General features: G+C 40.4%; 1 protein-coding gene across 9 annotated transcripts in view; it reads left to right on the forward strand.

Moving 5' to 3' along the window:
- LOC149301690 (receptor-type tyrosine-protein phosphatase U) overlaps window positions 1–21,610 on the forward strand; it is a 332,194-nt gene that overhangs the window by 249,286 nt on the left and 61,298 nt on the right. For 5 of the 9 annotated variants that reach the window (XM_089483669.1, XM_089483670.1, XM_089483671.1 and 2 more), the window contains exons 15-17: window positions 9,318–9,347; window positions 15,484–15,641; window positions 17,870–18,060. In XM_089483669.1, coding sequence (XP_089339795.1) covers window positions 9,318–9,347; window positions 15,484–15,641; window positions 17,870–18,060 — 379 coding nt within the window. The remainder of the gene's footprint in view (window positions 1–9,317; window positions 9,348–15,483; window positions 15,642–17,869; window positions 18,061–21,610) is intronic. The other 4 variants (XM_089483673.1, XM_089483674.1, XM_089483676.1 and 1 more) reach the window with 1 other exon arrangement.

Here is a 21,610-nt window from a genome sequence, read left to right on the forward strand (position 1 = left end):
TATTGCCAGAGGCAGTGGTGGACTCAGAGTGACCTCATATGAGGCTTTGTTATACTTCTCATGTGGGGAAGTTGACAATAGGAGGGAAATAACAGAACCCAACAAATTGCCTGGGAAATATAGACCTCTAGCTTATGAGTGGGTATAAAAGGAAAAGAGTTGCTGAGCTATTTCTATCCAAGATTATGGGCAGTTTCCCCCCAAAGCAAGGAATAATACCTGTTGGATTCCCACAGGTTTAGTTGTGGCAGAAGGAAAATAATTGTTGCAAAGAGTTTTAGACAATATGTTGGCTAGGCAAGACAGAAGGTTCAGGCTGCTGGTGAGGAAGAGTACTCAGTGCAAATAAGTAGAGAGAAAGAGATTTTTTTCTCTGTGTGTGCATTTATATAAAATATGTATGTCTTATTTTATCTGGTCTTCAGGACTTCTAAGGTAGCTACTGACCGAATGCAACACTAACATGAGAGTTGCATTTACCACTCTTTCCTTTCTCCATTCCATGTAGTATCCATGTTAAAATGCCATACAGTGTGCCCACATCATACGTGAGCGCAATATACATAGCTTTCAGCATACTTTTTTCCCTGGCATATTTTTAATGGGGCTCAAGCATAGGTGGCATTCCCCTTACATGGGTGGTGGTGGTCCGGAACTGATCCCCTGCATAAGGGGAGGGCCCACTGTATTTGCTTCTAGGCTTGAGATGGATGAAATTTTCATTTAGTTTGGGGGTTTTAAAAAATAGTAAGAATTTACCCAAACCCATTTTTTGGAGAGAGGAGTTTTTTTAAAAAATTAATTTTCAGCATGAACAATCTAATTTACAATGAAAGTAATATACAATCAAAGAAAAAGAAAAGGAGAGAAGAAAAAGAGAACATGAAGAAAAAAGGGGAAAAAGCCATACAACTAATATACAGTAAAGCTCTAACCTCCTCTCCATCCTGACTGTAATTTAAAAAGAAAAAAGAAAGAAATCTACCATTACAGATCCAACTAAATAATCCCACTAAAATTACTAATAACCATAGCCACAGATTCTTACATCTTTAGATTTCTTATTGCTAAAAGAAATTGGGTTGTGATCCTGCCTCGATCCACCTGGGAGAGGCAGGAAAATATAAATATTTTTTCTTATTTCTTATTATTATTAATCCATAAATGGGGAAAATTGAAAATTGTTAGGTTCAATCACAGTGATAAAAATAAAAGTTTTAATTAAAATGTTACAGTATTCCTATTTCAGATAGCACTGATTTTGACAAATTTGTTATTTGTTATTGTTATGTAACTTCAAGTTGTTTCTGAATTATGGCGATCCTAAGGCAAACCTATCCTGAGGTTTTATTGGCAAGATATGTTCAGAGGAGGGTTGCCATTGCCTTCTCCTGAGGGTAAAGCCTGTGACTTGCCCAAGGTCACCTAGTGGGTTTCATGGCCATGCTGGGACTCAAAGCCTGGTCTCCGTGGTCATAGAACAACACTCAAACCACTATGCCATGCAGGCTTTCCAATGTGCCATTTAATTGATGGCAAAAAGACTTATCAGAATGTATTAGGCAGGGGAAAAACTGAGAATTAAATTTTAAAAATACAGTGCACCCGCGTTATACGCGGCTTTGAGCTTATGAGGTCAAGCCGCGTGGGAGCATGTGGGGCACAAGGGGTGTTGCATCCCATTCAGATGAATTGGGTGCGTTCCCGTGGCACACGTACGCTACCGCACGCACAAGCCCCATTCAAGTGAATGGGGCTCAAGCATAGGCGGAATTCGCCTTACGCAGGGCATCCGGAACAGTCCACTGTACTTCAAGATTCTAAACAAAAAGGAGGGTTAGGATTAGCAAACTTAACATTGTACTTTTTCTCTTGTTTGGTGTGGTTGAAAGAGTGTTATAGAACAAAAGAATGTTGGAATTAGAGAGACATGACCTAAGGTTTGTCTAGCATGGCTGTTTATGGTATAATAAAGAAAAGGCTAATGCTGACTTTAATCATCATTATGTGAGAAGTATGGTGGTTGGCTCAAATACAAACGAAGGTTATGTCCTAAAACACAATAATGGGTTTCAGTGCAAGAAATTTTAGGGGCACTGTGCTTCAGTGGTTCCAATCTTATTTCTCAGGTAGGTTCCAAATGGTGATGCTTGTTCATGGAAGCATAGGGTTGGAAGATACCACAAGGGCCATTCAGTCCAACCCCCTGCCATGCAGGAATACTAGACCATCAAAGAACTCCCAACAGCCTCTGTTTCAAAACCTCCAATGAAGGAGACTCCACTTGCTCCAAGACAGCATGTTCCATTGTTCAACAACTCTTACCTTCAGGAAGTTCTTCCTAATTTTTAGGTAGAATCTCTTCTCCTGTAGTTTGAATCCATTGTTCTGGGTACTAGTCTGTGGGACAGCAGAAAACAATCTTGCTCCATCTTCAATATGACATCCCTTCAAGTATTTAAACAATGATACCATGATACCCCTTAACCAATGATACCCCTTAACCTTCCCTTCTCCGGGCTAAACACACCCAGCTCCCTAGCTATCCCTTCTTAGTTTGTGGTGAAACAGACCGCCCCTTTGCGCTGCCTTCCAGGTGGCATGGGAGCATGGTGTTTACATGCTCCACACTCCCAAGCCACCCAGAGGCCGCCTGGTTGTTTACATGGGGGCCAGCTTTTTGCCACCCCAAAAAGGAGTGACTCCTTGCTGCTCCGTTTTCAGCCAGGCAAAAGGCAGATTGGGGCTGTGGGGTGTGGTTGCCGTGGCCCCAATCAGGCTTTGGAAGGGAAAGCTTGAAGCCGCCCCTTCAGGGTGGTCAGTTTCACCTCTGAGTGTCATCTGCATATTTGATAAACATGAATAATCCAATTCATTGATTAATATGTTGAAGGGCACTGGGCCCAGGACAGAACCCTGTCAATAGTCACTTCTCTCCAGGATGAGGAGCAGCCATTTTTGAGTTCTCTTGGTTAATTGGTCAACCAGTTACTAAGCCACCGTAACAGTCTCATTACCTAAGCCACATTTTACTAGCTTTTTTGCAAGGATATAAAGTGGGACCTTGTCAAAGGCCTTTCTGAAATCATCCATAGCACTCCCTTCATCTACTAAGGTTGTGACTCTATTAAGAAAGAAATATAAAATTAGTCTGGTATGACTTATTTTTGGGAAACCCATGCTGATTTTTAGTTATCACGGCATTCCTTTCTAAGTGCTTACAGATTGTCTGTTTAATGATCTGTTCTAGAATCTTTGCAGATGGTGATGGCAGGTGGACTGGGCAGTAATTATTTGGGTCGTCCTCCCCCCCCCCCTTTTTTTTTTTTTTTTTGGTGATGAGGATGTTCCAAACACAGTCCAGGCAACCAGTCAAAGACTGACGACTACACAACTGATAGCCTGCGTCTAATGAGCAAGCCATGTCACAGTTCATCACAATATAAGCCATAATTCACAAACAGAGTTCAGCAATGTCCAAGGCAGGTAAATGGCATCCAGAGTCAATAAACACAGTCCTGGTCTGGTGCATGGCATCCAGAGTCAACAGATGTAATCCATCTGAAGCACATTGTTCAGGAACCCGACAGGTAGCCATGTAGATCAGATAATCTCTGATAACTTCTGGAGGACAGAGCTGGGAATTTATAAAGCTCAATACAGCTGCTGCTTAATTAATTGCTGCTTCCTAAAAATCCTCTGAGACATCCCCAACCCCTCCCTTTGTTTTTTCCACTCAGTGAAGGTCGGGTTAAGTGGTCTTCTGTATCTGAATGGGCACTACTCTCTGCAAAGCTGGCATTGTGATCTGGTCTGCCTCTGAGACATGTAGCTCTGGAACCTCATCTAGCTCTGGTTCAGCAGCAGGTCCACTGCTCCAGTCGCTGAGTCAGAGTCTATGCTCTGGAAGCAGGGCATGACATGGGACAACATTTGCCCTCCTCCAGTCTGCTGGGGCTTCTTCTATTCTCTAGAAATTTTCAAAGTTTATTGAAAGTGGTTCTGATATTACTTCTAGCAGTTCATTCAATACCCTTGGGTATAGTTTATCTGGCCCTGGAGACTTGAATTCATTTGGAGTAGCCAAGTATTCCTGTACTACCTCTCTATCTGTTCTGTGCTGCATTTCTCCTACTGCATCATCTGCTCCTTTTCTCCCAGGTTGAGCACTGTTTTCCTTTTCAGAGAAGAGCAAGGCAAACTGTTTAGCAGTTCTGCCTTTTTCCCTGTTAGCATTTCTCCACCTTCTCCATCCGGTGACTCTACTATTTCCTTGTTCTTCCTTTTCTGTGGACATAATCAAAATGTTCTTCACCTCTTTAGCAAGCCTGAGCTCATTCTGTGCTTTAGCTTTTCTGACTTTCTCCCTCCATGAATTGCCTCAAGAAATGCATATACAATATAGTGAGTGCAGGTTTTTGCAGAATTAAGGTATCTGGAGTTTGTTTCTGCAAATAAGAACGAAAGAAATTGAGTGGTCTTCTTTATAAATAAAATATTACATTCAAAATTGATATTTCAAGGTAAACAAGGTAGATATATAATTGTGCAAATAATTTGCAATAGCAAGATAGTGCCTTTGCTGGGTATTTATACCCCAAATAATGAGAAAGTGATGTTCTGTGAAAAATTATTAAGAAAGATGTCAAAATTGGATTTTCAAAATTTGATCCGTATGGGGGACTGGAATGGAGTTACTAATACTAGCAAAGATACATCTTTGATTAAAGGAATTAAATAAGATCAAAGGAGATTGCCTAAAACCTTTTCAAAATTTACAGAATCATTTGGATTAATAGATGTTTGGAGATCAAAAGGAATTGCCATACTCCATAACATGTAAAGCAGAACAAAATGCAAACATTATGATCAACATAACCAAAATACCTTTCATAGCATAGCAGAGTGGTTAGACAGTTAGCTTGCTTGGTCTTAGTGGCCCTGGAGAGAAGAGGGGGATCATGGGACATAACATTTCCACATATATTCCCCATCTCAGTCAGAAAGCTTCTGAATTCAAGTTTATAGAAATCAAGTTATACATTGTTCTGTTCAGTTGTGTACTTGGAAAGTGCAACATTTATAAAGTTTAACTAAACCAGTTCTTTACAGTGGAAGTGTATTGAGTTCAGAAAATAAAATGGTGCCTGCTGTTCAGCAGGAAAATTATGAATGTAAGAAGCAACTCCACATTTAACACCCCAATGAGATAAACCATGAACCCAAAATGACCACTTATGTAGAAACAATTATTTCCCTCCATTTATATTACTTACTAGTCTTGTATTGGCGACTGTTGTTCATTCCTCTTGTGCACAGCCTCCTTTGAGGGTTCCTTCACCTGTGGGTTTGCATCATAGATTTCAGCAATGTAGACTTGTCCTCATTTCATACTGGCAGCCAATAAAGAAAGTTTCAGCTGCATTTTGTGTTTGCTGCTCTGAAGCTTCTGGTATACACAGCAACCTCTTGCCATATTCGTCGAGATTAAAGTGCTAGCTTCTGAAGTACTTGTCATTTGGTACCTTTAAATTCAATAGTATCCAGACTATTGAGGACTTTGAAGACTTCTGTTTACTTTGTAAAGTGGACAAACTTAGCACCACATTGTGAGCTATGTCCATTTTTTTTATGATCAAGCTCCCAGAAACCAGTGAGTTCTCTGTCTCCTGCATTTAGTGTTATGTCAGAGCAGATTTCTGCAACCCAGACAGCCAGGAATGAAATCATGTTTCCTTCAGCAGATGAAAGCAGGTTGCAACAGCAAATATTCAGCCTGAACCTCATATTCTCTAGGTCTTTCATCTTCACCTGGAGGTAGAAATCACTTGCATTACTTGAATCTTCTGCATTGTTTTCAGACTTAATTCCATTCTTCATCTACCATGCTTTCTACTGCTTTTATTTTATGCCTCATGCTCCTGAGGTATGCACCACAATTTGGAGTAAGGCGTTTAGTGTCATTGACAACCTTCCTTTTGATAGACAGTATATTCTAACTGTTTTTATTCTTAGACACAAGTTATAGACTCACCCCTTTTTTGCACCTTTTGTACATTTCCCCATACATATTATATTTTAATCTTTTGCATTTTTCTGTATTTTTTTTGCTGTATACTGCTTTACACTTGATATCTAAGTTCATAAATGGACTAAAATAAACAGAGGAAATATTTATGGCATGAATATTCAAATAGTGCATGAAATCCTGGAGAACTGGGGTAAATTCTGGGAATGTTACTTTTCTGGAATCCCATTGGCAACACACCCATGTTGGCAAGGGGATTCTAGGAGTTGTCATTTGAAAAAGTAAGTTCTCAAGCTCTGAATTAGATCTTCTCATGACGGTCAGAGATACAGCCTGTGTACTGAGAAATGGTGCCTGTAAGACTGGGGATGGTTCTTGGTGGATGGGGAAGAGCAAAGTGTTACTACAGTGCTGTTGGTGTGATATTGCAGGCTTCTGTTCTCTTTTGTCTTCTGCAATGATATTGAAATACACAGTGCTAGCTATTAGATGCCCCATATCCCAAATCTGGAAGATATCAGTCTCGGCAGTCAAGATCTGAACTTGAAAATAATCCACTAAAATTTTGTTTCCTTTTATTTATTTGTGAAAATTGGTGTGGAGCGAATTACTACAATGAACTTTCTCTGTTGACAGCAGCAGAAGATGATCTGCATATGCAGCAATGTTGCACATTAGGGTTGTGCATTACACATTATTTCACATTTTACATTACATGTTGTTCATTGTACAACAGCACCCAGTTATGACACGCTGCACAATGGTGCTATTCTGTATGGAGGTTGTGTAGTACTGGCATAGTGTCTTGCAGGTGAATATTATGTTACAGTGAGGAGATGTTGGATTGCTTCCTAAGATTGTTGTTCCTAATAATCAGCCAGTCTTATAAGTACTTGCTGCATTTCCCTTGTCTGAAATGCTTGGGACTAAAGTGTTTAAGAGTTCAGATTTTTTTGAATTTCAGAATATTTGCATATACATAATGACATATGTTGGAAATGGGACACAAATCTAAACACAAAATTAATTTATGTTTTATATACATCCTATATGTCTGCTTCATCCTTGCAAACAAACAAGCAGGTGCACCACAGCCACTGCCTTAAAGGTGGAAGTGGGTGGCTGGGAGACTCCCCAAAAATGCACCTACCAGCATCTCCACTGATGCCCAACACCATTTGATATATCAGGAATTCAGCATTACATGAGGTCAGGTGTGGAATTTTCCTCTTGAGGTTTCAGATTTTGGAGCATTTCGGATTTTCAGATTAGGGATGCTCAACCTGTCATTCTAAATTATATTTCTGTTTACTGTTTAGTAATGATTCTATTAGTGAATCAATCAGTGAGTTAAATACATAAAAAATTAAAGATGTTTCTTTAATACATTTTTAATACTTTAAGGTTAACTAATAAAAATGTGTAGATGATTTAATGATAATGTATTAGCACTAACCCCTGTATTTCCGAACTCTGTGCAAAAGTACGTTGTTTAATCAGGGAGAGACACTTCAAGGAAAGGATTTAAAAATGGAACGTGGTCACAGTCACCTACGTCTATAACAGTGATCCCCAAAGTGGACAGTGCACCCTCCCTGAGGGTGGTGAAAAGATTCAGGAGGTGCTCAGGGCAAAAAGGGCAGAAATGGGTTGTTGAAGGGAAAAGGGACAGCGGGGGGGGGGGGGTGTTTCAGTTAAAGTAATGGTGTGCAAGAGAGACAAGGGGAACCAAAGGCCTTTAGAACCATGGTGAGGATGAAGAATACATGAAACTCCTTTTCAGTGTCCCTTAAATCTAGTAGGAAGCCTCACTTTGTGTGATGGCATCTCCCACTCTTCACCTGTCCACAAAAGCTGTCCACACAAGGCCACCCAAGCTCTTAGCATCTGCTTTCATTAACAGTGGCAGGAAACTCTTGTGAGGGTTGGGTATAGGGCATCATTTCTGTGGCTTGGAATGGCACCATTTGGGGACAGACTGACTGGAGAAGGCATGTGGCAGTGGGGAAGAAGTGGCAGCACAAAGGAGCTTTCAAATTTGAAGCCCTGCTTAAGCTTTTGTGACAGGACTTGGTTGGCAGGTTGGAGCTGCACTCCAACCTGCTCCTGCTTTATTTCATTGGACAGGCTGAGAGAAGAGGTAGCAGAAGAAGCAGTGCTTGTGTGTGGAACTTGAAGCTGTGTGGGGAAGCCATGTACCTGGGAAGAGATTTGGAAGACTATCTGGTGTTGCTTCTTTAAAGTATCCTTCATCTTGGAGCAGCTCCTGTAATAAAAATATCTCTCTTTCCCTGCCCATGCCAGTCTCCAGTCCAGAGCAGGTGGCATTACACACACATCAGCCGTGATCCTCTGCACCCCATGAAAGAAGGATTAAGAGTCCTTCCTTGCCAAGGAGAAGCTTCTACCTTTGCCCCTGCTCACCTTGGGAGCAGCAATGGAGCAGCTGGCTGAGCAGCAACCAAGGCCAGAATAGATGAGAGGCTTCTCAGTCATTGCTCAGCCCTCTTCTGAGTTGCTGCTCTGAGGGTGCCCAGTTGCAAAGGAAGAGTTGAGCAGTGACTAAGAAGCCTCTCACTTGTGCTGGCCTTTACCACAAGGCTGGCATGGTTTGGAGGCTTCTTAGTCATTGCTCAGCCAGTTGCTTGGTTGCCACTCCCAAGGTGATCAGGTGCAAAGGGAGCAGCAACCAAGAATGGTTGGTTTTCTCCTGATTTCTTCGGGGATAATTTATGAGGGGCTGCATGCTGCCTGTTCGTGGGGTTGAAGTCATTACCAGAATGTGTGGAGACATCTCCCCCCCCCATAATGTTTTCTGTCATCTTTCTTCACTAAACACTTATCCTCCACCCCCTCCTTCTTTCTCTCTCTGCCATTATCCTATCTGAAATCCTTATATTCCCTCTCTTCTTTTTCCTTCCTGCCCTGTGAATTTCTATGGAAGGAGTGTATCGCTTTGCAGGTTTCCTAACTGCTTGATTGCCAGAAGTCTTTCAAACATAGGCTAAGGACTGCATGTCGCCTATCATCTTGTCCAAAGCTTTGGTTGGCAAGTGACCTTGCTTTTCCTCAGGTATAGAGCATGTAGGAAAGCTTCTAGTCATTGCTAGCCAATTGCTTTTTCAGTCTTCTTTCCTCAGTCTCCTACTCCATTCTCCTCCCTTTGCATGAAAGTCTCTAGTCTGTTGTCATTTTAAGGTTCCAGATACCCCCATCTTCTCCTCTTTTATTTGCCAAAAAACCTGCTCATGCAATATCTGATGTTTCTTTTTGTCTGCACGCTTGCCAGGAGGAACTACTATTCCTATTCCTATTACCCGTAAGTAATTCTTATCCACTTGTGCTCCTTGTTCCCAACTGATTCTTTTCCATGTCTCGTAAATGTTAAAAGTACCTTTTTGTGTTTATAGAGGGTAATGCTGCTTTAAACAAATGTAGACAATCCAGAACAAAAGAGGGAGAAAGGAGTGTTCAGCTACAAGTTATCAGAACCTGAAATCCCCTTTAGAATATCCAGCTATATCCACAGTGACCAGAACGCTCTCAGAACGCGCAACTATCAGGGACTATCATGGTTCTCTAGGTAGGGGATTAGGAAACAAACATGTATTTTAGAGAGCTGCTGCCAGAAAGTTATTCTTTTCTAGCTTGGATTTTAATCCTAGCGTTGGGGAGTTTGAAAGCTCACCTTCTGTTTGAGGTCATGTTTATGAGCTTCTGACATTCTTCTCTGAACCCATGTTTCCTACTGTATTCATGATGCATGAAAGGAAGACATAGACGTCCTTCTCTTACCTCCTGGATAAATGAACCCTGACAAGAATATTGCTACTGAGCTGACAGTGGTGACAGTAAAGGTGAATATATTTTCAGAAGTTCAGGTATATTTGGTACAGAGTGGCAAACCTGTGGTTTTTCTTTGGGCTTTTAACATAATTAGATTTCCAAGTGATCATATCAGTTTTTTGTCAGGATGACAACCATGCAGAAGCTGTGCTGAATACTTATGAGCAGAGTATGAATCAAATAAACAAATCAAGGCATTTTAAAAAGAAGATGCTGTGAACTGATCAACAGAAAAATAAGTTTTCGTAGCACATTTGCCTCAAATGTATCAGACCTGGCAACTCAGCACATCCTTAAAATCTTTAAAAAGCGAGTAGATGCAGTTCATAGCCAACTTGTTGGATAAGAGATACATGGTGCCTCTGCCAGCAAAATCTGAGAGTCAGCTGGGCTTTCCTTTGAAGCGTTTCATGGGACTATGCAAAAAACACACTATAATTGTCATTTCCCTTTCTTAACTAGCCCATATCTCCTGTTAGACTCTCTTTCCCAAGCCAGAAACATTTTACCTTGGTGAAGTGCTGAAAGGATGCCTTCCAGATTGGAAAGGTCTTAATTCAGGACATTTGGAATATCATGTTGGTCTATGGATTTAAGGTTATCTACAGTAAACAATTTCTATGGTCCTCAGTAGGAGATAATGGTGCTTATGTAATTTGCAGCCAAAGTGCTGGTCCTTTTATGTCTGAAAACTGTTAGTAGTTCCTGGTCCAAAGCAGAATAGCCCAAAGTGCCATGTCGGGGTGTGGCGTTTACATGATGCATACCCTGACGTGGCTGGAAGCTGCACTAAGCCAACCCCAACCCAGAAGAGCTGGCACAAAAATGAGTAGTGAAAAGCCACTCCTTGCCTGCAGCCAGGTTGAGGACAGTGGCAGTGGCCCGAATCGGGGCTTGGTGCATGCGGTTGCCCCAGCCCCTGTGTGATCAGTACCAGCATGCCACGGCTGCGCACAACTCTTTCTCAAGTCTGCCTGCATGACTCCAAAGTTAGTATTTCTGGATTGGAATAGAAATACAAGAAGCCACATCATACTAGATCAAACCTTGTTCATCTAGCCCAGAATTGTCACCTCTGGTTGGCCCCAGTTGTCCTGATTCTCAAGTAGGGTCTTTCCCATCACCCAGTTTTTTAAACCCAGCATTGAGCAGCTGTGCCAGATCTGAAAACTGGATCTGAATGGAGGAACCTTGCCCCAGGCCATATAGACTTCCAAAATTGCCCCCCAAATAGTTCTGGACAACTGAAAATTTTAAAATGTTAAACAGTACAGGGTTCCCTAAAACTTGTTCATAAGATGAATTGCTGAGGCTTCCAGGTGTACAATCCATTTTTCCCGCTTTTGTCAGAAAATGGAAAGTCTGGGGAGTCTGGTCAGGTTGAAAGGCACAAAAACACTCTCTTTGGATTGGATGCCAAGGATGGAACCAAAAAATTTCTGAATGCAACCTATATGTTCTGCCACTGAGCTGTGTAAACAGGGGAGCAAATAAGCATCAGAGAACATGATGAAGGTGGAATTTGCATCTCTGTTCAATCAGATCCATCTTCTAGAAGACTTGACCTGAATTGAATTGGGGACAGTTGCTGAACAGTAGAGTTCACATTCTGAAGTTCCTATTTTCTAAGTATTCATCTCATAATAAATATTGGAAAACTGGCAAAACAAATTGTATCTTCTGAAATGCTGGGGAAATAAATTAACATTTGACATATAAACTAATAGGTTCTGTTAAGTTTAATTTGGGGCAACTTTGGGGTAAATTGTCTCATTAAAAACTGATAAAATACTGTTGGTGAATCAGTGGTTGTACACAATGTGTAAATGCCTTATCATGGAGAGTTTCTCAGATCTAATCAAAGAAGCAGTGGGTCTATTTAATACCATTTTTATTTTTTTATTTTTTTTGTTTACATATACTATAATAATACAATAAAATTATAATCTAAAACTTCCCCTCCCCCAATCATATATATGTATAAGACACTTCCCTGTCAATTCTTTTACTTAAAAATTACTTCTATCTTATTATCTGTTTTCATTAACGTTATTCCTATATTCCACTAGTCATTTATCTAAAATCTCACTTGATCTAATGCTGGTGTGAATCTGCTATTACTCCATCACATATAACTAGAAAATAGTTTCCATACAGGCTTGAATAAATTCTCTTTTATTTCTCCTCTCTCTAATTTATGTTATATGTTAATTTTTCAGATAAAGCTGTGGCCTATATTCTATTTAACCAATTCTGTATCTAAAAGTTCTCCAATCCCAGCCTCCTACTTGGACTATCTTCATCACTGTAGCACAGACCCAAGATAATATAGTCTTCATTGGTAAATTCTCATTTTCATATAAAAAATAAGAAGTAATGCTCCTCTGAAGTGAACTTTTTCCTCCTATTATATGCCTTAACCATATTAAGACTTCTTCCCAAAATTTTCATATCTTTGGACATAAAAGCCATATATGATTCCAATTTCTGAATTTTTCACTTCCTCTCTAGCATAATTGAGCTACTCCAATATTAATCCTGTGCGATTTAAGTGGGTAATAGTACCATTTATGGATAATTTTAAATATGTTCTCTCTAATTTGAGTACATACTGAATTATAAAGTCAGGTTTACCAAACTGAAATCCATTTCTTTTTAACTATTTTTGTCCCCAACTCTGATTCTCAAATCTTATTCCTTTAGACTTGCCAAATTTAACTTCTTGTCTTGATTAATAGAATTTGGAAATTTGTCCTCTTGTATTATTTAGTCTATTGTTGTATAGGGTCCCTCTGTTCTACTTGATTTAGCCTGGAAAGCATTTATTTACATTAATTGCTGCCGTGATGTTTTTATTAGTTCCAATTTAATTCTGAATTAGTCCAATTTTATAGATTTACACATTGGGAATAAATGGGTTATTCTATATACTCTTCTTTCTTTCCACGCCCTAAATTGATTAAATTTATCTTCCTATTTAAATAGAGGGTGTTCCAGAACAGACAGGGGGTGCAGGTGCTGGTACTAACTGCTTTTTGTAGCTATATGTTAAGCATCCCTTCTGTAAATGAGTTCTTAACTGTTTTTTAAAAATATTTCCAACCAGATAATTCAATAACGTATTTCTCTCTATTTGTATCCAAGCAAGAGAATTCTCATCTTTTACAAATTTCCTAATTGAACCAACTACATCATAAGGCAGTTCCAGATTGGACAGAGCTCATCCTCCCCATGATGTGTGACCATATTTAGTGCTCTTAGTAAACCTTAAGGATTTCCCTCCTGTTACAATGTTTTTGCCATTTTGAAAGCTTAGTCTTTTCTATTGACATAAGGAGAGTTTGAAATAGAAATCTAAAAATTTGGCAAAATATGAACATTGACAACTGCATATTTTCATCTAGTCGATCTACATCAAGGAGAAAATTATGGGGGGGGGGGTAATATTGCAAGGAAAGAAGAATGAGATGGGGAAAGTCCTAATGATTTCTAAATAGCCATGTTGCCTTCAGAACAGAAATATTTTAATATGCAGTTTTCTTGGGATGAGAACCAGGCTAGTGGCCAGAAATTTTGTGGTGGTAGCTATGGGGTGAGAAAAGACGTATGAAAAATACACTATATATTTTTAAAAAACTGTTTAAAATTATTTGTCACCTCAGTATTATTAAAATCAAATTTAATTTTTGCAGTTGAGAAATAATGCTTAGCCCTTCCACACTAAGCCTCTTTGCATCTAGCATGGCAATCCCTTCCAGTATAGCAGTGGGGAATTATTCAATCTCAGCTGGCACTTGATCAGAATTTTTGCTAATTTTTGGATGTTTTTAATAACTGGGCAAAGAGATAATCTTTCTTCCACCTATTCCATAATGTGAAGGCAAGCAAGGATGTAGAGAGCACAGTTGTTTTGATCACACCTGGTGAGTAGTGCAGATGCAAAAGGAGATTAAGATCAGTGCTTGCTCCTGTTGAGCATCTTCTTCAGCCACTTCCATACTTTCCTGTATTTCACTGCTGGATATTTCAAGGAAAAGGAGTTGACCTAGAGACCTTTCCCTGCTAAATACTAAATACTATCCAATAGTAAGGGAGGGTGTGGAACAGAAATGGAGCAGTCAGGTGACCCTTTGACTCTCCATTAAGGAGATTAGGTGATAAAAGGCATAGATCATTTAAGACCTGGCTCAGGAAAGCAGAGCCCTGTCACCCAAGGTGTGCTGGGTTGAAAATGTTGGATGTTTTAAATCAATGCTTGTTGCAGATTAAATAAATTGTTTAACATTTTTCTTACATAGTAATTAAAAGAATGAAAGGGAAATAATACTGCACTGCTTCTGGTGCCATCCCTCATATGCATTGGCCATCACATTGGCTATCATTAATCTCAAAGAAGCTCTGTGTACTCACTGGAGGTAAACGGGAGCCGGCACCTCCTTTTTGGAAATGGATCTAGCAGCAGCAGCAGCAGCATGGTTTTGGCTTTGCATTTGCATGTTCATTCCATAAGATATTTTTTTCTTTCTTGCTGGAGACTGGTATATTTAAATTTCCCTGGTAAGGGATTAGCCATATTCCCATATGTAGGTTTCTGTGTGTTCCTGTATCACATAAAAAAGAAGCTAAGATTTATTTTCAGAAGCAGCTGAAAGGACTCACACAGGTAATCTCTGAGGAATGAGACTGGTTTACAGAGTGAGTGCCATTCGATTGCTCATTTTGATGTCATGAAGCTCTGGAGGCTGGTGACTGATGTCATTGAGATGGTGAACCAGCTCCATGTTGTGGCCCAAGTTTTAAAGGAACTGGCGATGCTTTTGAATTCTACATCCCCAATTAAGCTCAGTACATTGGCTCTACCAGCCTCTATCTTCATGGTTTGGCAGCTCCATTAAAAGTGAAACTAAGGCCTTGTCTGCACAGGCAAAAAAAGTCCTATGCTCACCCTGACACATATTAGCTTTGCTCCCATGATAGACATGGGATTTAACTTTAAGAAGGCGATCTTATCACATTTCCCTGTCACTGGGAAGTACACAGCCTATATGCAACCCAGACTTCTGCCACATCTATTCAAGAATGGGAAAATCCCATTCTTGAAGAGATTGGGGGGGGGGGGGGGGAGGCCTGGAGAAACCTGGGTTGCATATGGGCTGCGTGCTCCCTGGTGACAGGGAAATGTGATAAAATCCACCTTCTTAAAGTTACATCTCGCATCTATCGGCAGCCTTTGACAGGGGGTCCCCATATCCTCTGGTCTAATTGATCACACAGGTGACACACTCTCCAGAAAAATGGCAGAGCTCCTGTAGGTAAGGGATGCAGTTGTCTCATGGCCAATTCCAGTCCAGTTCCAGAGCATAATGTACTGGACTGGCCCTGGACTTACAGGCCAGTGCAGACAAGTCCTACGAATCTAACTATGTTTCTTAGCTTACTGTAATATAAAAGTCCATGACAGCAGAGAAAAATACTTTCACTAAATATACCTCTGAATTTCTTTTCTTTCTTTCTTTTTTCTTTTCACTATTAAAAAACATACTTGTAGGTAAGTGTCAAAGCAGATGACTTAGTGTGACATATTCCCATTATGTGTAATTTTGCATTAGGAAACCAGTCAACAAGGCCAAAGCTACGACCAACTATCGCAATGAGAAGACACACATGATGAGTGCAATTGATAGGAGTTTCACAGATCAGAGTACTCTGCAAGAAGATGAACGGCTGGGTTTGTCCTTCATGGATGCACACAACTACAGCAACAAAGGTACATTGTAATCCAGCAGGGAGCAGGTTTGTTCAGTTGAAGAAGGCTGGATTGCCACAAGCATAACCTGTTGGGGTGAGCGGTTACAATGCAGCATTTGGCAGGATGAAGGCCAATAAGGAATGGGGCCTGATCCCAAAAGTGCATGTACCTTTTGAGGAACAATGTTAACAAATTACTTTGTGGGGTTTGTGTCTAGTTATATAATAAGTTACTTTGCAAAGTAACAATTCCTCATTCTCAACAGATGCTTGTTGGCTCTGCCTGCTTAGAAACTGTGTCACTAATGGAGCAGGGGCACTTGTTTTGTGTTCATTCCTATTTGGTTAATTGCAGTATCCCAAGAAATGGGTTAAAATTTCTGAAATAAATTGGGGCTCAGGACTGGTGGTCATGACTATATATGACATAGAGACTGAATATAGTAAAATTGTTTGGATGCATATTATTATTATTATTATTATTATTAACCTTTATTTATAAAGCACTGTAAATTTGCACAGCGCTGTACATACAATCTTTTTAATTGGATGGTTCCTTGCCCTCAGGCTTACAATCTAAAAAGACATGACACAAAGGGAGTGGTGGTGGGGAAGGGGCCTCTCTAGTAGGAAAGATACAACTGGGTGTCATCGGCATACAGATGGTAGGAAAAACCAAAAGAGCTAATGAGTTTACCTAAGGACAGTGTGTAGAGAGAAAACAGAAGGGGACCCAGAACAGAGCCCTGGGGAACTCCAACAGATAAGGGAACAGGAGATGAAGTCTGACTGCCTGCGACCACTGCAAAAGATCTGCCTGACAAGTAAGATCTAAACCAGTTGAGAACAGAGTCTGAGAACCCAAGGTCAGAAAGTATATCAACTAGAAGACAGTGATCAACGGTGTCAAAGGCAGCAGACAAATCAAGAAGGATGAGAACAGAGTAAAGGCCATTAGCCTTGGCCCATAAAAGGTCATTCGAGATCTTAGTGAGAGCTGTCTCTGTGGAATGCCTTCGGCGGAAACCAGACTGAAAGGGACCAAGAATGGAGTTGGCTTCAAGAAACTCGAGACAGCGAGAATAAGTAACGCGTTCCAAGACCTTAGAAAGAAAGGGAAGAAGAGAAATCGGACGATAGCTAGACAAAGAGGAGGGGTCAAGAGAAGGTTTTTTCAGAATTAGGGAAATGAGAGCATGTTTGAAGTCCGAAGGGAAGGAGCCTGTAGAGAGAGAGAGATTGAAGATATGGAGAAGCGAGGGCAGAAAAGAGGGAGCTATAGAAATTAGAAGACGAGTAGGAATTGGGTCAAGAGAACAGGTTGCAGGTTTGGAAGAGTTCAGAAGTATAGAGAGTTCATCCAAAGAAGCAGGAGGAAACACAGAAATTTTTTTAGGCGAGGGCGATAGAAGATTATGAGCAGAAGAAGAATCAGGAGGGACTATCTTAGAGCGAATAGTGGTAATCTTTGAGACAAGATAATTAGCAAAGTCATTAGGAGAGAATGATGAAGAGACAGGAGGAGAGAGAGGTTTAAGCAAAGAGTTGAAGATGGAGAACAAACGCTGCGGGCGCCTCTCATTGGCGGAGATCAATGATTTGTAATAAGTTTGTTTAGCCATAGACAGGGCACATGAGAAGGAAGAAGGAACAAATTTGTAATGAATAAAATCAGCCCACTGTTTGGACTTTCTCCAAAGACGTTCGGCCGCTCTAGAGCAGGACCGGAGAAACTTGATAATGAGGGTAATCCAAGGCTGAGGCCTAGTCTTGGAGGAAGAAGTGCGTACAGAGATAGGGGCAAAGCGGTCAAGAGTCTAGGAAAGAGTGGAGTTAAATAAAGGCATTGCTGAGTCAGCAGAATCCCCAAGATTTAGGGAAGAGAGAGATGAATCCAGGGTCTGACCAAGATGGTTAGAGTCAACAGATTGAAGGTTACGAAAATGCTTAGGCCACGTGTTTCTATCTAATATTCTAGCAGAGCATTTAGCTTCCATTCAAGTATTTACTATATCTAATATTTGCATAGCTTTTTAGAATCATAGAATCGTAGAGTTGGAAGAGACCACAAGGGCCATCCAGTCCAATCCCATTCTGCCATTCAGGAACTCTCAATCAAAGCATCCCCGACAGATGGCCATCCAGCCTCTGTTTAAAGACCTCCAAGGAGGGAGACTCCCTGTAACCTGTCCAGCTGTAGAGATTTCTTTCATACTTTCCTATCACATTTCATTCTGTCATTCACAGGTGACCAGCGTAGTAGTATCATCAATGAGTCAAGCAGCTTGTTAGGGGGCTCCCCTCGAAGGCAGTGTGGGCGCAAAGGTTCTCCCTATCACACTGGGCAACTTCATCCTGCTGTTCGAGTAGCTGATCTCCTCCAGCACATAAACCAGATGAAGACTGCAGAAGGCTATGGCTTCAAACAGGAATATGAGGTGAGAACTTAACATCAGACCATGCCTGAAGTTCATCCTTGTAATAGTGTACAAGGCCCACCCCTCAACCCCATTCTTCTAAGACTGACTCATAAAAAGTCAGTTTTTGGTCTATTATCTCTACTCAGAATAGGGAAACAACTTACCTTCTTTTCAGCCAATACAACAAACTGGATACTATTTGATACGTTTCTCAATTCTCCATGAACCTGCAGACATAGATCCTCAGTTTTGCTCAGTTTGACCAGATGTCTTCATCCCAAAAGAATACCAGGTACTGTGAAATGTAGGACATTCAAGACAAATGTAGGATATTACAAAATAAAACACTCATATAAATATAAATTCATGCTTCTCAGTCATGCTCAAAATAAGGGACATTTTGGAATTCCTACTGGACAGAAGGTTGAAATGGAGGACATGTCCTGGAAAAGGAGAACCTCTAGTCACCCTGGTCTTATTCTTCTATCAACCAATCTTTCTACATTGCTTCTCTTGGCTTCTTTTCTATTCAGCTACTTCATTTATGACTGCATATTAAAAAATAAGCCAGAAAAGAGTGACTATAACTTGAATTCTTTTTCAATTTGGAAAACAAGTGGAGCCCCTGGGTGTTTGTTTGCTTTGATAGACTGTTTGATCGGCTCTTGATTCTGTTTGGCAAGGACAACTCTGTTCCAGACAGGCCAACATCAGTCAGTGTAAGGACATGACTTTGAACTGGCTAAAAAGAGATGGGAGTATTTGACCCTGTCTGCATGAGTGATTTACCTGGACACCCCCCCCCTTCATTGTATACTGTTTACATGACAGAGGATCAAAATCTTGAATCATATCTGGATTATCATGGTGACACTCGTTTCTGATTTGAGACTTCCTCCCCCTAATCCACATTTAAACAACTCACTTTTTGTTGTGGATTTCCAGCTTTTTTGCAGCAACAATGGCAGCTGCATTTTCACTATCCAGTGCTGCTGCTGCAGGCACAAATTGCTCTAAGGTAGAATGAGACGCTCAGGATCAATAGTGTGGCTGGGTGTCTCATTCAGACTTCAGCAGCAGTGTCATGCAAGAAAAGGCTGGGGAAGCAGTGCTGAGCAATGAGTGCATGGGAAGGCAGCTATTGGTTATTCATTGCAAGAGATGAAACCCACAGCAAAAGAGAGCAGCTGTGTAGAAGGGGAGAGGGATTAGGATCCAGAAATCTCTGGAGACAACCCAGAGTATTCTGGTAAGTGTAGATCTGTCCAGTCTCTCGTGAGACAATAAGCTCAATTTCTATGCTGGCTGTACAAGAAGGGAAGCAACTTAGAAACTGATTTTCAGAAATCATATTGCTTCAGAATTTTATAAATTCAATTTAACCCCAACCCCTCCACAGTTTGCCTCCTCTTTTTAAAAAACCCATCGAAGCCTGGTTTTTCATCTCATGGCTAGTGTGACTGTGAAAAGAGCCTCTGACTTTTCTCCCCCGTTCTCAGGGTGCTTAGAATCTAGTATGGTTTTTTTCTAGTAAGATTTTTAAGCATTTGTTGCTATTGTTAAGGCAGCTAAGCATGTTATACATGTGTGTGCTTTCTGCACATATATTTTTTTTCAGCTGTGCATGTCTTCCTCACTCTGCACCTCCTCAGCTGCCCATGGAGGAGAAAGTGTTACAGGCCAGATGTATTGGTTGACATCTTTTGAGGCCTGGGAATATATTTGTAAAGTACAGAGTGTAGCCTAGTATATCATATAAAGTATAGCATGTAAAATATAATACATAAAGCCAGATATAGTAAAAATGTGGCTTCAACTTAAGTGTGGGAAGACACCTACTCAGATATCAATAAGACATGACAGGGAATAAAACATATTGTGCATGTGAGCAGAAGTGATATGTAATACTTTTAGTAGATGTAATGTGCTCAGTTGTTATTGAGATAAAAAGATCTGATCAAGAATAACGTATCACCAAGAGCTGTTGTAGTTGATGTTAGAAGGGCAGCCAGCCAAAGGATCCAAGTGGACCTGAAGTACCCCCTTATCTAAACATCTTTGCTTTGAGTGAATAAGAATAAGCCAGGTATAGTCGGCACCTTTGTTTTGATTTATTTTGATTGGACAACTGATAATGCACAAGGATAAGATGAGAATAAATGAATCTACATATCAGATTGCCTTTAGGCATGTTGTCACCAACAAACACTGTTGTCGCAGACAGTTGGGCTGTTCCTGATAGGCTGATAATCTGCCCAAACATGTATAAATAAATTTCTAGGATAAGAAGAAATAGATATATGTTCAGTATGAACATAACAGAAGCCTGTTATAGATGCTTATGGTTATAACAGAGGTTGTTAAGATTTTAATAGTGATAAAGAGGGAAAACCCTTGAATGCCTGTGATTTAATTCTTTGATGGATACGATACAAGGGACAGGATTCTATACATATGAAAGCCTTTATTAAATGTCTGTAAAATGCCTGAACAGACACTATGAAAAGTATGAAAGAACCTAATGATGATGATGATGGATATATGGCTGAACTATACTATTTACAGGATGATAAAATGCATATACAGTCATCCCTCTGTATCCATGGATTCATTATCCATAGATTCAACTAATCACAGCTTGAAAATATTCTCTCTGTCTCTCTCTCTCTCTCTCTCTCTCTCTGTATATTCACACACACATGCACATAAACACTCCAAAAAACAAACAGTGATTCTCCCCCTCCATTTTACTATGCCATTGTACTTAATGGGTCTTGACCATCCGATAGTGGGTCCTGGAAACAAACCCCAATGGATACAAGGATCCACTGTATGTATTAAGTATTACAAAGACTGTTAAAGAAAGAAGGTTCTGTCCTTATTAAAGTCCTTATGAAAGGCTTTATAAAAGGACCTGAATGGCCATATGATGCCTTACATGCAGTGTAATGTAATAGGATGAAAGCAAACATCTGGACATTGACGTGTCTGTGTTTTTCTCTCAGATGTCTATAGGCAGAACAGGTCATGCACAGATATAGGGTGGGTAATGCCTGGCTTGACAACAGTACATGTGAAAGGGATCTGGAAGTCTTAGTAGAAAACAAGATGACCATGATTCAACAGTGTAATGCAGCAGCTTAAAAAGCCAATGCAATTCTAGGCCGCATCAATAGAAATATAGTGTCTAGATCAAGGGATGTAATAGTACAACCCTATTCTGCTTTAGCCAGGCATCACCTGTAATCCTGTGCCCAGTCCTGGGCACCACAATTCCAAAAGGATGTTGACAAACTGGAGTGTGTCCAGATGAAACCGACCAAAATGGTAAAAGGTCTGGAAACCATGCCCTATGATGGATGGCTTAGGAAGCTGGGTACATTTAGCGTGTAGAAGTTAAGGTTGCTTTTGAAAGGATATATTTGAAAGGATGTCATTCTGAAGATGGAGCAAGCTTATTTTCTGCTGCTCTAGAGACTAGCCTTCCAGGCGTCCCACATTCGATTCAGTCTCAATTGAAGATGTCATGAGATAACTCTTCCTATAGTCATTTTAAACAGGCGGTCGG

Source organism: Sceloporus occidentalis, unplaced genomic scaffold, assembly GCF_023333645.1.
Source record: "Sceloporus occidentalis isolate IW3139 unplaced genomic scaffold, rSceOcc1.0.p SCAF_20, whole genome shotgun sequence".
NCBI lineage: Eukaryota > Metazoa > Chordata > Lepidosauria > Squamata > Phrynosomatidae > Sceloporus > Sceloporus occidentalis.